The following is a 17,467-nucleotide window of genomic DNA, read 5'->3' on the forward strand; positions in this document are numbered from 1 at the left end:
TGTTGGTGCATGTGTGTGTGTGTGTGTGTGTGTGTGTGTGTGTGTGTGTGTGTGTGTGTGTGTGTGTGTGTGTGTGTGTGTGTGTGTGTGTGTGTGTGTGTGTGTGTGTGTTGGTGCGTGCGTGCATATGTACACATAAACGCCAGTAGTAAAGCCCATCTGCTAGAGATAGACTTCTCCTCTGTCTTTCCACTGAACTGTATAAGACGGACAGCAATCTGGAAAAGTACTTCTCTCACTAACATTATAGCCAAAGCCAGTGATGGTGTTTGGAGTGTCCGGGGCCAGATTGATCTACCGAGTTGAAAAACCGGTGTGACGTACAGTAAAGTCCCATAAAGAGATGAGAAAGTGACTATATATGGGTGAATGTAGCAGGCAGGCAGGCAGGCGGCTACGCCCCAACCAGAACTAACCCCTTCTTCCTCCTTTCTTCCTCTGTGTTTCTTCTTCTCTCTTTCGTTTTCTTTCTCTCCCAGGCTGTTCTTCTCTAAAGGAGCTGAGCCAGAACTCTCTCTCTTTCTCTCCCTCTCTCTCTATATGTCCCCCTTCTCTCTCTATCTCTCCTATGACTCTCTCTCTCTCTCCCACCTTCTCTCTCTATCTCTTCGCTTTCTCTCTCTCTCCCCCTTCTCTCACTATCTCTCCTCTCTCTCTCTCTCTCTGTGTAACACGATCTGTCGCAATGGAACTGTATCTTCTGGTTCTGTGGTTCCACTGCTGCCCAACCTGTTGCACATGACAGGAAGCTGCTGCTCTCCTCTGAGCTGCTAGAAGTAATGAATTAAGCAGGCAGCAGAGCCTACCTACTGTAGCTGATTGTGAGGCCCAGCGACTATGTTGTTTACCATGTACAGTTGAAGTCGGAAGTTTATATACACCTTAGCCAAATACATTTAAACTAAGATTTTCACAATTCCTCACATTTAATCCTAGTAAAAATTCCCTGTCTTAGGTCAGTTAGGATCACCACTTTATTTTCAGAATGTGAAATGTCAGAATAATAGCAGAGAGAATGATTTATTTCAGCTTTAATTTCTTTCATCACATTCCCAGTGGGTCAGAAGTTTACATACACTCAGTTAGTATTTGGTAGCATTGCCTTTAAATTGTTTAACTTGGGTCAAACGTTTTGGGTAGCATTCCACAAGCTTACCACGATAAGTTGGGTGAATTTTGGCCCCTTCCTCCTGACAGAGCTGGTGTAACTGAGTCAGGTTTGTTGGCCTCCTTGCTCACACACACTTTTTCAGTTCTGCCCACAAATGTTCTATATGATTGAAGTCAGGGCTTTGTGATGGCCACTCCAATACCTTGACTTTGTTGTCCTTAAGCCATTTTACCACAACTTTGGAAGTATGCTTGGGGTCATTGTCCATTTAGAAGAACCATTTGCGACCAAGCTTTAACTTCCTGACTGATGTCTTGAGATGTTGCTTCAATATATCCACATAATTTTCCTACCTCATGATGCCATCTATTTTGTGAAGTGCACCAGTCCCTCCTGCAGCAAAGCACCCCCACAACATGATGCTGCCACCCCCGTGCTTTACGGTTGGGATGGTGTTCTTTGGCTTGCAAGCCTCCCCCTTTTTCCTCCAAACATAACAATGGTCATTATGGCCAAACAGTTCTATTTTTGTTTCATCAGACCAGAGGACATTTCTCTAAAAAGTACGATCTTTGTCCCCGTGTGCAGTTGCAAACCGGAGTCTGGCTTTTTTTATGGCGGTTTTGGAGCAGTGGCTTCTTCTTTGCTGAGCGGCCTTTCAGGTTATGTTTATATAGGACTTGTTTTACTGTGGATATAAATACTTTTGTACCTGTTTTCTCCAGCATCTTCACAAGGTCCTTTGCCGTTGTTCTTGGAATGATTTTCACTTTTCGCACCAAAGTACCTTAATCTCTAGGAGACAGAACGCGTCTGCTTCCTGAGTGGGATGACGGCTGTGTGGTCCCATGGTGTTTATACTTGTGAACTATTGTTTGTACAGATGAACGTGGTACCTTCAGGCGTTTAGAAATTGCTCCCAAGGATGAACCAGACTTGTGGAGGTCTACAATTTTTCTTCTGAGGTCTTGGCTGATTTCTTTTGATTTTCCCATGATGTCAAGCAAAGAGCCACTGAATTTGGACGTAGGCCTTGAAATACATCCACAGGTACACCTCCAATTGACTCAAATGATGTCAATTAGCCTATCAGAGGCTTCTAAAGCCATGACATAATTTTCTGGAATTTTCCAAGCTGTTTAAAGGCACAGTCAACTTAGTGTATGTAAACTTCTGACCCACTGAAATTGTGATACAGTGAGTTTTAAGTGAAATAATCTGTCTGTAAACAATTGTTGGAAAAATTACTTGTGTCATGTACAAAGTAGAAGTCCTAACCGACTTGCCGAAACTATAGTTTGTTAACAAGACATTTGTTGAGTGGTTGAAAAACGAGTTTTAACGACTCCAACCTAAGTGTATGTAAACTTCCGACTTCAACTGTACATGAATACACATGCATGTGCGTGTGTGTGTGAGAGACAGAGAACAATGACTGGGGGAGGGGAAGAGTGCGAAAGAGAGGGAGAATCACTGTGCACCAGCTGAAAGGGAAATAGTTGATCTGAAGTCCAGCATGTCCTCTCCCCACACTCCCTAATTCCCTGGACAGCAGTACAGCAGACCCTCTGCGTACCAGGTGGGACACACTTACAGCTGTGCACTGAACTGTGGCAGGGTGTTTGAGCCGGGAGTCCTAGAGAGGGGCCTGGTGGTTCTCTGACATGTTAGCTGACTGTGTCTCTCTCCCTTGAGTCTTTTCCCAATGTCCTTGGCCACTGGTCAGTGGCCACTGCAGAACAGTCTCCTCTAGTATGGATAGAGCTCTACCACATTCTGGGCTGCATGAAACTGCCCTCAGGCCCAGGAGTCTATTACCTTACATAGAAAAGATTACATTGTGTTCAAGCAAGGCTTATCCTATGTCATATTTTCGCCTGCTTCTGCTGAGCCTTGCATTATTGTTAGAATGAATAATTATTTACTTTTCCTAGTTGCGTCTCCTTGGCTGACTTGCTTTGTCCTGGACTGATTCACATGACTTAGCCTAACGTATGTGTGTTTTCTCTGAACATGTCTTTGCATATAGGATATGAAATCATTCACTTCTCTATGAAACTCTCAACAGGATGCAGTGATATTACACCAGAGATGTGGTGGAGCAGCCATCTTTGTTTTGTGATTGTGTTGCCTTGGTAACATGTCAGACTGAGCCACTCTCAAATGGCTGATGAAGTTAGAACTCCTGCAATAACTTGTGCCCTGCTACGCTAATTTTCACTCACTGCAGCAAGCAACCCCCCTCTGAACTCCCTGGTGTCAAAAAAGAAACAGTAGCCAGGAACTAAGACCCTAAGGTCAAAGTTTATAAGGCATTTCTAGAACCCTGTGCAGTGCCTAACCCCTCTGTAGAGTACTTCAGTAAGGACCATGTAACACAGCCAACCTCTGGTGTCAGAGTGTTGGACTCTAACCCCGCAAAGGACATTCTGTTGAACTAGACTACTGTGCCGTGTGTTCACAATCCTCTCAATGTTTTGAGTGATCCTCCAGCTGCTCTAAAGGTCTCCTCCAGTCCAGCAGTCACCCTAATATTTTTCACAGCTGCCTTTCCCCTCTCTCTCTCTCTCTCTCTCTCGCTCTCTCTCTCTCTCTCTCTCGCTCTCTCTCTTTCTCTCTCTCTCTTTTTCTCTCTCTCTCAATTCAGTTAAATTCAATTCAAAGGGCTTTATCGGCATGGGAAACACATGTTTACATTGCCAAAGCAGGTGAAATAGATAATAAACAAAAGTGAAATAAACAATCAGAAATTAACAGTAAACATTACACTCACAAAAGTTTCAAAGGAATAGAGACATTTCAAATGTCAAATTATAGCTATGTGCAGTGTTGTAACGTTGGGCAAATAGTTAAAGTCCAAAAGGGAAAGTAAATACACATAAATATGGGTTGTATTTACAATGGTGTTTGTGCTTCATTGGTTGCCCTTTTCTTATGGCAACAGGTCACACATCTTGCTGCTTTGATGGCACACTGTGATATTTCACCTAATAGATATGGGAGTTTATTAGAATTGGATTTGTTTTCAAATTATTTGTGGGTCTGTAATCTAAACTCAGTTTCCACGTAATTGTCTGCCTACAGCGGCCTCTCTCAATAGCAAGGTTAAGCTCACTGTCTGTACATAGTCAAAGCTTTCCTTCATTTTGGGTCAGTCACAGTGGTCAGATATTCTGGTCAGGTATTCTGCCACTGTGTGCACTGTGTGTTCCATTTTGCTCAGTTTCTTGGTTAATAATTTCCAATGTGTCAAGTGATTATGTTTTTGTTTTCTGGTGATATGGTTGGGTCTAATCGTGTTGCTGTCCTGGTGTTCTGTGGGGTCTATTTGTGTTTGCGAACAGAGCCACAGGACCAGCTTGCTTAGGGGACTCTTCAATAGGTTCATCTCTCTGTAGGTGATGGCTTTGTTATGAACGGTTTGGGAATTGCTTCCTTTTATGTTGTTGTAGAATTGAACGCCTCTTTTCTGGATTCTGATAATATAATTAGCGAGTCTCTCACTTTTCATGCTCTGCAGCCGCCCTCTGAACTTTGTGTCTCTGTGATCTTTGCCCTCTAACCTCAGACATCTTTAGTTCAGGGAGAGTAGCTTCTCTCTGTCACATTGACAAATCTCTAGTCCAGCAGAGCAGAACAGATCAGGTGAGAAAAGAGCAGAGTGATGTTTTTCAGTCTCAGCTTCCAAACAACTGCCCAGACAGAGGAAAGCTGAAACACACTGTGCTTTTTCACAATTACACCATGCTGTTAGTGTGTTGTGTTACTCGTCTGGGACTCTGGTCTGTTTTGTACCCGGTCCACAGCCCCCTCTATGATACTCTGTCCCCTCTACAGATCATATTGAGGGGGAGAGATGAAACGCAGTGTGCTTTTTCACAATGACACCACCATGAGAGCTCAGGATTCAGTAGCTAGGAGGACTTTATTGGTCAGTCTTGGGCATCGTCCCAAATGCGTGTCTTTTTGTCGAGGCAAAACTTTTTGTGGAAGGTACTACGCAGCACACAGACCCTCTGGCGCACTCAACGTTGTTGATATATGTTGAGTTTCGCTGTAGGCCTATTTGGCAGGGAAACTGTGAAGCCAGCTGAATAGCCTATTGCCTGTTTCTCTTTTAGTCTTTTATTAAAGAATGTGAAACAAGGTTGTGTCTGTTTGCTGTATTTCATTAAATCATGAATAGCTGTTCTTTATATGGACTAAATAAATGTGTTCATATGGGCAGAATATTATCTATAGGCTATAGCATACCAAATGTCGATCAGTTATGAAAATGAAACATTTAATGTGGAAAAAGGCGAAAATGTGTACGTTTTAATTAACAAATAAAGTCTTTGTCACATGACTATAGAATTGGAAACATAGTGATTTTAGAGACACAAGGTAACAAAAGCCCATGATTAAAGGGTTAGGCTATACTGGGTTCTCACCATCATTATTATTATTCACATCACTACAATTCAATCAAGTCACAATTATCAGCTTTGGTATTGACATCAGTGAGCAGGCTTTCTGAGTCAGGAGAGACACATGGGTAGCCCTACCAACGGAAAACGTCTGAAAACAAAATTGATTCTGAAATTCAGACCACAGAAATCCAATGTTTGTATACTGAACAAAAATATAAACGCAACATGCAACAATTTCAACAGTTTTATTGAGTTACAGTTCATATAAGGAAATCAGTCAATTGAAATAAATAAATGAGGTCCTAATCCATGGATTTCACATGACTGGGCAGGGGCGCAGCCGTAGGTGGGCCTGGGAGGGCATATGCCCACCCAATTGGGAGCCAGGCCCAGCCAATCAGAATGAGATTTACCCCACAAAGGGGCTTTATTACAGACACCTGTGTAATGATCATGCTGTTTAATCAGCTTCTTGATATGCTTTTGAACGGGGTATGGTAGTAGGTGCCAGGCGCACCGATTTGAGTGTGTCAAGAACTGCAACGCTGCTGGGTTTTTCACACTCAACAGTTTCCTGTGTGTATCAAGAATGGTCCACTACCCAAAGGACATCACGCCAAATTGACACAACTGTGTCAACATGGGCCAGTATCCCTGTGGAACGCTTTCGACACCTTGCAGAGTCCACGCCCCGATGAATTTGGGCTGTTCTTTTGGCAAAAGGGGGTACAACTCAATATTAGGAAGGTGTTCTTAATGTTTTGTACACTCAGGCTTACTTTAGCTTACTGCTTACAAAAGAGCTAACAAATATTGTCACAATAAACAACATAGTGCTTTAAGAAAGACATGGCAAATACATATGGGAAATAAATAGCATAAATGACAAAGCAAAATGTATTCCAACGCATCCCCCTGTTTGTGAAGGGGTGGGTGAGGGTGTGTGCCTTTGTGTTTATGTGTCTGTCTGCATTTGCATTGTCTTTTCTTGTTAGCACTGATTTAGCTGATGGCTGCTTCATTGAACAAAGGTTTTTACTTGCAGTGACTGTAATTGGCTTACCTTCCTGCACTCATTGTAAGTTGCTCTGGATAAGAGCGTCTGCTAAATGACCGAAATGTAATGTAAATGTAATGTAAATGTGTGGTAGCTTGTCTGTGCGTCTCTTGGTAACTTGACTGTCTATGTTTCTCTACAGGAGCAGCCTAAGATCATTGAGCCGTTGGACTATGAGAACGTGGTGTTTCAGAGGAAAGCCCAGATCCACAGTGACCCTCACAGAGACCTGCTGCAGTGTCCTGTCGACGACATCTCGGTACACACACACACACACACACACACAGGAGACATTTGTTTAGTTTGTTCAAATTCAATGTTTTATTTGAGGATATTTATAAAAGTGACATACTCTTTCAAATATGCTCCTAGAAACACTGGATAACCAGGCCCACATTTTGTAGGGTAGCTAGCGACAGCATTGCGACATATATCCCCACAGTAGCATATCATATGAATACCAGAAAATACTGCAGGAACAGTGGTTTATTTTATACCAAGATCAGCAAATTCTGTGAGAATTGACTCAGGGAGGGCGTTCATATAGATTTCTGTTTCTACAAATAAGTGTCTTTTCCCATTATCCACCAGTTCACAGCCTTGTTCTCCCCTGCAAGGAGGGACATATTTATTAGTTAAAACCAAGCAACCCAGCCAGTCCAGTTTAACTCAGTCACTGACAGATTATTGGGACTCTTTCAAATACACATTATTCAAACACACGTGGTTCTGATCAGGAGACACAAAGCAGTAAAAGCCTAAACGACTGTTCACCCTCATCTCTTTCCAAACCCCCCCCCCTCCTTCTCTGTGTAGGAGTCTCAGATCTCTCGTCAGAGGAGGACCGTGGTTCCCTCCGTGCCCCAGAATGCAGAGAGGGACGCCAAGAGCCTGTTTGCCAAAGAGGTTCTCATTCAGTCAACACTAGTACACAACAAATAAATGCCTGTAGACAAAACTTGGCAAGCCTATATCGTAATAGCAATCAATAGGAACTTCGATGCCTGACCAGAAACAAACTACTGGTTGGTCCCAATAGAGAGATGTTGACCAGTTAATATTCCCAGTTAAGAAGTTTTAGGTTGTAGTTATTATAGGAATTATAGGACTATTTCTCTCTATACCATTTGTATTTCATATATCTTTGACTATTGGACGTTCTTATACGCACTATAGTATTGCCAGCCTAATCTCGGGAGTTGATAGGCTTGAAGTCATAAAGTGAAGAGCTGCTAGAAAGTGCTGTTTTGAATGAATGCTTGTAAGCCTGCTGCTGCCTACCACCGCTCAGTCAGACTGCTCTATCAAATATCAAATTAAAGACTTAATTATAATATAATAAACACACAGAAATATGAGCCTTAGGTCATTAATATGGTCAATTCCGGAAACTATCATTTAGAAAACAAAACTTTTATTCTTTCAGTGAAATACGGAACCGTTCCCTATTTCATTGAACGGGTGGTATCCCTAAGTCTAAATATTGCTGTAACATTGCACAACCTTCAATGTTATGTCATAATTATGTAAAATTCAGGCAAATTAATTATGGTCTTTGTTAGTAAGAAATGGTCTTCACACAGTTCGCAACGAGCCAGGAGGCCCAAACTGCTGCATATACCCTGACTCTGCATGCACAGAACGCAAGAGAAGTGACACAATTTCCCTAGTTTGTCAGGACCCGGTTACGAACTCAGGTCTCCGGTGAGAGAAACAGTCACTTAGCAAACTGAGCCACTAATAGTTGGCAGAACCCAGAAGATGAGGCAGACACAGCAGTACTTGAGACGGAAAGTACTTCAGGCAAAAATATAAATCCACAACGTCAAAAGTAATTCCAAGAGAAAAAAGGTATATCCTCCAAGTCACAAGGTAAATCCACAAAAGTGGTAAGTACAGCAGGGAAAAAACCTCAAAAGAAAAATCTAAATAAATAAATGAGAACAAAAACAGAGTACCTCAAGAGAATCCAACTGGAGTAACAAAAGTTCACAGCATGGCTGGGGCTGGGTGCTAACATTCAAACAAAGAGCAAAGAACTGAGGAAAACTAAGGGTTTAAATACATACAAGGGAAACGAGGCACAGGTGCAAATAATAACTGGAAATAAGGGAAAACAAAAGGGTCAAAAAAGCCCAATGGGGGCATCTAGTGACCAAAACCGGAACAATCCTGGCCAAATCTTGACATAGTTCAAATAAATTAATGTTAGCAGGCAATATTAACTAAATATGCGGGTGTAAAAAAAAAAATTGTGTATTGATTTTAAGAAAAGCATTGATGTTTATGGTTAGGTACACATTGGTGCAATGACAGTGCTTTTTTCACGAATGCGCTTGTTAAATCATCACCCGTTTGGCGAAGTAGGCTGTGATTCGATGATAAATTAACATGCATCGCATTGATTATATGCAACGCAGGACAAGCTAGATAAACTAGTAATATCATCAACCATGTGTAGTTAACTAGTGATTATGTTAAGATTGATTGTTTTTTATAAGATAAGTTTAATGCTAGCTAGGAACTTACCCTGGCTCATTGCTGCACTCGCGTAACAAGTGGTCAGCCTGCCACGCAGTCTCCACGTGGAGTGCAATATAATTGTCCATAATTGGCATCCAAAAATGCCAATTACAGATTTTTATGAAAATTTGAAATCGGCCTTAATTAATCGGCCATGCCGGTCGACCTCTAAACTTGACATACAATGACACTTTTCTGGTATGGTGTGAACTGTGAACTCTTTATTACCCTGGTCCCCTGGTGTTGTAATGTTACTAATTGAGCTCTAATGTTGACCTGTTTGGCAGTGCATCAAGACTTACAACACGGACTGGCATGTCATCAACTACAAATATGAAGCGTACTCGGGAGATTTCCGCATGCTCCCAACGTAAGTCTAGAATAGAAAAGCTATTGACACACGCATGCTTCCAAGGTGCTATAAATCTGGAAAAGAAAAGCCATTGATAGAAAGAAACAGCATAGAAATTACCAGATTGTAGATAGGAAGCAAGGCGTAGATGTATTGACGATATAGACTAGCTGTTGATCCATTGAGGATTTATACTAGCTGTTGTTCCTTTAAGGATTTAGACTAGCTGTTGATCCATTGAGGTTATAGCCTAGCTGTTGATCCATTGAGGATATAGCCTAGCTGTTGATCCATTGAGGATATAGCCTAGCTGTTGATCCGTTGAGTATTTAGACTAGCTATTGATCCATTGAGGATATAGCCTAGCTGTTGATCCGTTGAGGATATAGACTAGCTGTTGATCCATTGAGGATATAGCCTAGCTGTTGATCCATTGAGGATATAGCCTAGCTGTTGATCCGTTGAGGATTTAGACTAGCTATTGATCCATTAAGGATTTAGACTAGCTATTGATCCATTGAGGATATAGCCTAGCTGTTGATCCATTGAGGATATAGCCTAGCTGTTGATCCATTGAGGATTTAGACTAGCTGTTGATCCATTGAGGTTATAGCCTAGCTTTTGATCCATTGAGGTTATAGCCTAGCTGTTGATCCATTGAGGTTTTAGCCTAGCTTTTGATCCAATGAGGATACAGCTTAGCTTTTGATCCATTGAGGATATAGCCTAGCTGTTGATCCATTGAGGATATAGCCTAGCTGTTGATCCATTGAGGATATAGCCTAGCTGTAGATCCATTGAGGATATAGCCTAGCTGTAGATCCATTGAGGATATAGCCTAGCTGTTGATCCATTGAGGATATAGCCTAGCTTTTGATCCATTGAGGATTTAGACTAGCTGTTGATCCATTGAGGATTTAGACTAGCTTTTGATACTGTACAAAGACACACTCTTGAAATGACCAGAACCAAGATACAGTAGAAAGGAGTTGATGTATTGAGTATATAGTTCTGGGTTGCTGACACACAACAACCCTCTCTCCCACACAACAACCCTCTCTCCCACACAATAACCCTCCCTCTCACACAACAACCTTCTCTCTCACACAATAACCCTCCCTCTCACACAACAACCTTCTCTCTCACACAACAACCCTCTCTCTCACACAATAACCCTCCCTCTCACACAACAACCCTCTCTCTCACACAACAACCCTCCCTCTCACACAACAACCCTCTCTCTCACACAACAACCCTCTCTCTCACACAACAACCCTCTCTCTCACACAACAGCCCTCTCTCTCACACAACAACCCTCTCTCTCACACAACAACCCTCTCTCTCACACAACAGCCCTCTCTCTCACACAACAACCCTCTCTCTCACACAACAACCTTCTCTCTCACACAACAACCCTCTCTCTCTCACAACAACCCTCTCTCTCACACAACAACCCTCTCTCTCACACAACAACCCTCTCTCCCACACAACAACCCTCTCTCTCACACAACAACCCTCTCTCTCACACAACAACCTTCTCTCTCACACAATAACCCTCCCTCTCACACAACAACCTTCTCTCTCACACAACAACCCTCTCTCTCACACAACAACCCTCCCTCTCACACAACAACCCTCTCTCTCACACAATAACCCTCCCTCTCACACAACAACCCTCTCTCTCACACAACAACCCTCTCTCTCACACAACAACCCTCTCTCTCACACAACAACCCTCTCTCCCACACAACAACCCTCTCTCTCTCACAACAACCCTCTCTCTCACACAACAACCCTCTCTCTCTCACAACAACCCTCTCTCTCACACAACAACCCTCTCTCTCACACAACAACCCTCTCTCTCACACAACAACCCTCTCTCCCACACAACAACCCTCTCTCTCACACAACAACCCTCTCTCTCACACAACAACCTTCTCTCTCACACAACAACCCTCTCTCTCACACAACAACCCTCTCTCTCACACGACATGTGTTTTCACAGTAAAGGCCTGAAGATGGACAAGCTGCCGGCTCACGTGTTTGAGATCGATGAAGACGCTAAAGATGAGGTGAGTGGAATGTTAGGCCTGGGGGTGATGGACCAGTCTGTGTGTGTGTATGTGTGTGTGCGCGCCTACGTACATGTGTGCGAGAGAGAGAGACATTGATTATCAGACGATGGTGAGTGGTCTGGTATGCTCAAGGGTCTTTTGTGTGGCCAGTTCACTCACGTCCTCTAGGTCTTGTTGGCTTGGTGGTGGTCATGTTTAAAATACCCTTTTGACTTTGAGCATAACATCAACACATTGCTGCATCCCCCCCAAAGCGTTTTAGAAAAGATGCTAACAATACAATACAATGCATCAAATAACAGTAATTCAACAGAGATACCGTAGCTTACATCCAGAAATCCTAACCGCCACTGTGCCACTATGATGTGGTTTTGTGGCGGGAGAGCATTTGCAGCTGTACTCAGTAGGGTCTACAGCCACAGCCTGTTTCCAGATGTGTTTGTGCTATCTTGCCTACGCCTATGGTCATTGTCACATTAGGAGTAGGCAAGACAGCACAAACAGATCTGGGACCAGGCTACTGCAGCCAGCCAGTACAGCCAGTAGCTCGCTCGCCTAATGAGCCTAAGTCCTCCTCAATCCTCTTTAGCAGTGAAACCAGAGCTGTACTTTTCTAAAAATAGTTCTCATCGACCCCTCATTGGCCTGGCCGGATGTGGATAAACTTAACATTAAAAGGGTTGTAATTGAACGATTGAAGGAAAATAAACAGCTGCCAGACATATTGCTGAGAGCACAGAGCAGACAGCAGAGGCTATCACTGAATCACTCCAGGGCTGCGGCTACAATGGAACCCTATTCCCTATATAGTGCACTACCTTTGACCAGAGCCCTATGGGTCCTGGGCCCAAATGTAGTGCACTATACAGGGAAATAGGCTGCCATTTTAAATACAGCAAAGTACTAAAGAGAGAGGGAGAAATAGAGCAGAGCAGAGGCCATCTATCAATCCAGGCAGCACAAAAAGATGCTGGCTAATGTTACATGACTTACAATGTCCTTTATTGCTACACCCTAGACATCTTGTCTCAGAGGGAGAGAGCAGTAATAGTGTATTAAATCAAATAGTTTTGGCACATGCGCCGAATACAACAGGTGTAGACCTTACAGTGAAAGCCCTTAACCAACAATGCAGTTTTAAGAAAAATAAGGGTTAAGAAAGTATTTACTCAAATAAACTGAAGTAAAAAAAAATTTAAATTAAAAATTTAAATACAAAAATTAAAATAAAGAAGAAAAATAGAAAAATAACAAATAATTACGGAGCAACAATAAAATAACAATAGCGAGGCTATATACAGGGGGTACCGCTACAGAGTCAATGTGCGGGGGCACCGGTTAGTTGAGGTAATTGAGGTCATATGTACATATAGGTAGATGTAAACTGACTATGCATGGATAATAAACAGAGAGTAGCAGCAGCATACAAATGTGTGTGGGCGGCAATCAAATAGTCCGGGTAGCCATTTCATTAGCTGTTCAGGAGTCTTATGGCTTGGGTGTAGAAGCTGTTAAGAAGCCTTTTGGTCCAAGACTTGGTGCTCCGGTACTGCGTGCCGTGCGGTAGCAGAGAGAACAGTCTATGACTAGGGTGGCTGGAGTCTTTGGCAATTTTTAGGGCCTTCCTCTGACACCGCCTGGTACAGAGGTCATGGATGGCAGGAAGCTTGGCCCCATTGATGTACTGGGCCGTACGAACTTCACTCTGTAGTGCTTTGCGGTTAGAGGCCGAGCAGTTCCAACGTACCAGGCGGTGATGTAGCCAGTCAGGATGCTCTCGATGCTGCAGCTGTAGAACTTTGTGAGGATCTGAGGACCCATGCCAAATGTTTTCAGTCTCCTGAGGGGGAATAGGTGTTGTCATGCCCTCTTCACAACTGCCTTGGTGTGTTTGGACCATGATAGTTTGTTGGAGATGTGAACACCAAGGAACTTGAAGCTCTCAACCTGCTCCACTACAGCCCCGTTGATGAGAATGGGGGTATGCTCGGTCCTCCTTTTTCTGTAGACCACAATCATCTCCTTTGTCTTGATCACGTTGAGGGAGAGGTTGTTATCCTTGCACCACACTGCCATGTCTCTGAGCTCCTCCCTATAGGCTGTCTCATTGTTGTCGGTGATCAGGCCTGCCACGTTGTGTCGTCGGCAAACTTAATGATGGTGTTGGAGTCGTGCTCGGCCATGCAATCATGGGTGAACAGGGTGTACAGGAGGGGGCTGAGCACACACCCCTGAGGGGCCCCTGTGTTGAGGATCAGCGTGGCAGATGTGTTGTTACCTACCCTTACTACCTGGGGGCGGCCCGTCAGGAAGTTCAGGATCCAGCTGCAGAGGGAGGTCTTTAGTCCCACGGTCCTTAGCTTAGTGATGAGCTTTGACGGCACTATGGTGTTGAACACTGAGCTGTAGTCAATGAATAGCATTCTCACATAGGTGTTATTTTTGTCCAGGTGGGAAAGGGCAGTGTGGAGTGCAACAGAGATTGCGTCATATGTGGATCTGTTGGGGGCGGTATGCAAATTGGAGTGGGTCTAGGGTTTCTGGGATAATGGTGTTGATGTTAGCCACTTCATGGCTACAGACGTGAGTGCTACAGGTCGGTAGTCATTTAGGCAGGTTACCTTGGTGTTCTTGGGCACATGGACTATGGTTGTCTGCTTGAAACATGTTGGTATTACAGACTCGGTCAGGGACAGGTTGAAAATGTCAGTGAAGACACTTGCCAGTTGGTCAGCGCATGCTCAGAGTACACATCCTGGTAATCCGTCTGGCCCTGCGGCCTTGTAAATGTTGACCTGTTTAAGGGTCTTACGCACGTCGGTTACGGAGAGGGTGATCACATAGTCATCCGGATAGCTGATGATCTCATGCATGTTTCAGTGTTGCTTGCCTCGAACCGAGCATATAAGGTATTTAGCTCGTCTGGTAGGCTCATGTCCCTGGGCAGCTCGCGGCTGTGCTTCCCTTTGTGGTCCGTAGTAGTTTGCAAGCCCTGCCACATCCCGACAAGCAGAGCCGGTGTAGTCCTGTATTGACGCTTTGCCTGTTTGATGTTTCGTCAGAGGGCATAGCAGGATTTCTTATAAGTGTCAGGGTTAGAGTCCCGCTCCTTGAAAGAGCCAGCCCTACCCTTTAGCTAAGTGCAGATGTTGCCTGTAATCCATTGCTTCTGGTTGGAGTATGTACGTACAGTCACTGTGGGGACAACGTCATCGATGCACTTATTGATGAACCCAGTGACTGATGTGATGTACTCCTCAATGTCATCAGTAGAATCCCAGAACATATTCCAGTCTGTGCTAGCAAAACAGTCCTGAAGCTTAGCATCTGCGTCATCTGACCACTTCCTTATTGAGCAAGTCACTGGTAATTCCTGCTTTTTGTTTTGTTTGTCAGCAGGAATCAGGATACTGTAGCTCTATATGTAGCCTACTCCTTTTATCCCAGCCTACTTTTATAACCACTGGAGAGAGAGAGAGAGCGAGAGAGAGAGAGAGCGAGATATATATATATATATATATATATATATATATATATATATATATATATATATATTGAGGGTGGGAGGGAGGGAAACAGAGCAATGGAGAGAGAGAGGAGAGGAGTGACCATAAGAATTAATCAATGATAATGCAATCAGGGAGATTGGTGAGGAATCCCACATGAAAAATACTATAGTATACTATGGTATAAATACTATATTATTCATTGTAGTTTTTTTGCGGACTTCAGAGTATTCACTGTAGTATTTTTTCGGACTGTAGTCCTCAAAAACATTACAGTGAATACTGTAGTGTTGTGGATATGACTGTAATTTACTATAGGATAAATCCCATAGTAATTGTTTTCGTAGTATATACTATAGTAATTACTGTAGTGTTTTTGCAGACTGTAGTATACAGTAGTATTTACTGTAGTGTTTTTGCGGACATTACTGTAACGGCTGTCTTCCTCTTCTTCTGAGTAGTTGGAAGGATCGGAGGACCGATGCGCAGCGTGGTACGTGTTCATGCTCTTTAATAAAACAATCGAACACTGAAACAAAACAATAAACGACACGTGAAATAACTAACCGATACAACAGTTCCGTGTGGAACACACAGACACAGAAAATAAACACCCACCCAACACAGGTGGAAAAAGGCTACCTAAGTATAATTCTCAATCAGAGACAACTAACGACACCTGCCTCTGATTGAGAATCATACCAGGCCAAACGAAAAAACCAACATAGAAAAACGAACATAGATAACCCACCCAACTCACGCCCTGACCATACTAAAACAAAGAAATAACAAAAGAACTAAGGTCAGAACGTGACAATTACTGTAGTTTTATTATCTTTGATATAACAGTAGGGGTTTCTCCTGGAGGAAACCTACTTGCAGACTATTGTGTTTGTGGAGACATTATTGTAGTAATTACTGTAGTGTTTTTGCAGCCTGTAGGATACTGCAGTATTTACTATAGTATTCTACTGTATACTACAACATTTTATAGTAAGAATTACACATGGCAGAGGGATACTACAGTGTGTAGTATAGTATACTACAGTTTACTACATAATTATATAGTAAGTACACGAGTATTCTAGAGTAAACTGGATAATTATTTCATGTGGGATTGATAGAGTAGAGGGGTGGATAGAGGAATGAAGGGGGTTCTCAGAGCACCACTCAGAGCAAGGGAAGAGTGGGAGTGATGTGGGAGGACAGAGGAGAGAGCTCAGCCAATTGGATTACATGACAGAACTAGAGAGAGGCGTACTTATGATCGGACGAGCGCAAAGGATAGTGCCACTTCTCAATTTGTTAACTGAGCTGGATGTGTGTGTGTGTGTGTGTGTGTGTGTGTGTGTGTGTGTGTGTGTGTGTGTGTGTGTGTGTGTGTGTGTGTGTGTGTGTGTGTGTGTGTGTGTGTGTGTGTGTGTCTGTGTGTGTGTGTGTGTGTGTGTGTGTGTGTGTGTGTGTCTGTGTGTGTGTGTGTGTGTGTGATAGCTACAGCATGGCATTTCGCTGTATGCATGTGGTTTCTCTGTATATCCCAACAGCAGTAAGAGGATTAGGTATTGGATTGGGATACATATTTACTGTGTTTGTAAGTGTCTGTCCTTTGAGTGGCAATGTCCTTGTTATGGATATTAATGTTGGGATAAATGGTCTCATGGAGATTTTCACTGCAAATTAGTTGAGTTGGTGAAGTGATGGTTGTGGTTAAATGGGTTAAATGACTCCGACCCATTCATGGGAATCAGAGAAATTCTCTCCATACCTTTCTTTATGAATTATGTATGTCTCTGCACATTGTGTGTGTGTGTGTGTGTGTGTGTTAGACTCAGTGACAAAAGTTATTTTGTTGGGGAATGTGTGGCTATTATTTCTGTTTGTGTGATTGCGTGGGTGTGTGTTTGTGTATCTGTGCAAACATGTATCTGTGTGTTTGTCTGTGGGTGTGTTGTCTCTGGGAGTGTGTGATGTGTGTGTATTAGCCTATTGATTGTATATCCATACACATTATCAATCCTAACTCTCCTTCGTGTGTGTGTGTGTGTGTGTGTGTGTGTGTGTGTGTGTGTGTGTGTGTGTGTGTGTGTGTGTGTGTGTGTGTGTGTGTGTGTGTGTGTGTGTGTGTGTGTGTGTGTGTGTGTGTGTGTGTGTCACCAGGACTCGTCATCTCTGTGCTCTCAGAGAGGGGGTATCATGAAGCAGGGCTGGCTGCAGAAAGCCAACATCAACAGCAGCCTGTCTGTCTCCATGAGGGTGAGTCAGAACAGCTCACCCACCATCCTTGTCTACTGACTATACAGTGCATTCGGAAAGTACTCAGACCCCTTGACCTTTTCCCCAAAAATGTACGTTACAGTCTTATTCGTAAATTTATTTGAAAAAACAATTCTCATCCATCTACATACAATACCACATAATGACAAAGGGAAAA

At 43.2% G+C, this 17,467-nt stretch overlaps 1 protein-coding gene across 2 annotated transcripts in view; it reads left to right on the plus strand.

Moving 5' to 3' along the window:
* LOC120049670 (dedicator of cytokinesis protein 11-like) overlaps positions 1-17,467 on the plus strand; it is a 135,815-nt gene that overhangs the window by 2,206 nt on the left and 116,142 nt on the right. For both annotated transcript variants that reach the window (XM_038996016.1, XM_038996017.1), the window contains exons 2-6: positions 6,723-6,839; positions 7,397-7,486; positions 9,391-9,473; positions 11,461-11,527; positions 17,194-17,289. In XM_038996016.1, the coding sequence (XP_038851944.1) occupies positions 6,723-6,839; positions 7,397-7,486; positions 9,391-9,473; positions 11,461-11,527; positions 17,194-17,289 (453 nt within the window). The remainder of the gene's footprint in view (positions 1-6,722; positions 6,840-7,396; positions 7,487-9,390; positions 9,474-11,460; positions 11,528-17,193; positions 17,290-17,467) is intronic.

Source organism: Salvelinus namaycush, chromosome 6 (genome assembly GCF_016432855.1).
Source record: "Salvelinus namaycush isolate Seneca chromosome 6, SaNama_1.0, whole genome shotgun sequence".
In the NCBI taxonomy this organism is placed as follows: domain Eukaryota; kingdom Metazoa; phylum Chordata; class Actinopteri; order Salmoniformes; family Salmonidae; genus Salvelinus; species Salvelinus namaycush.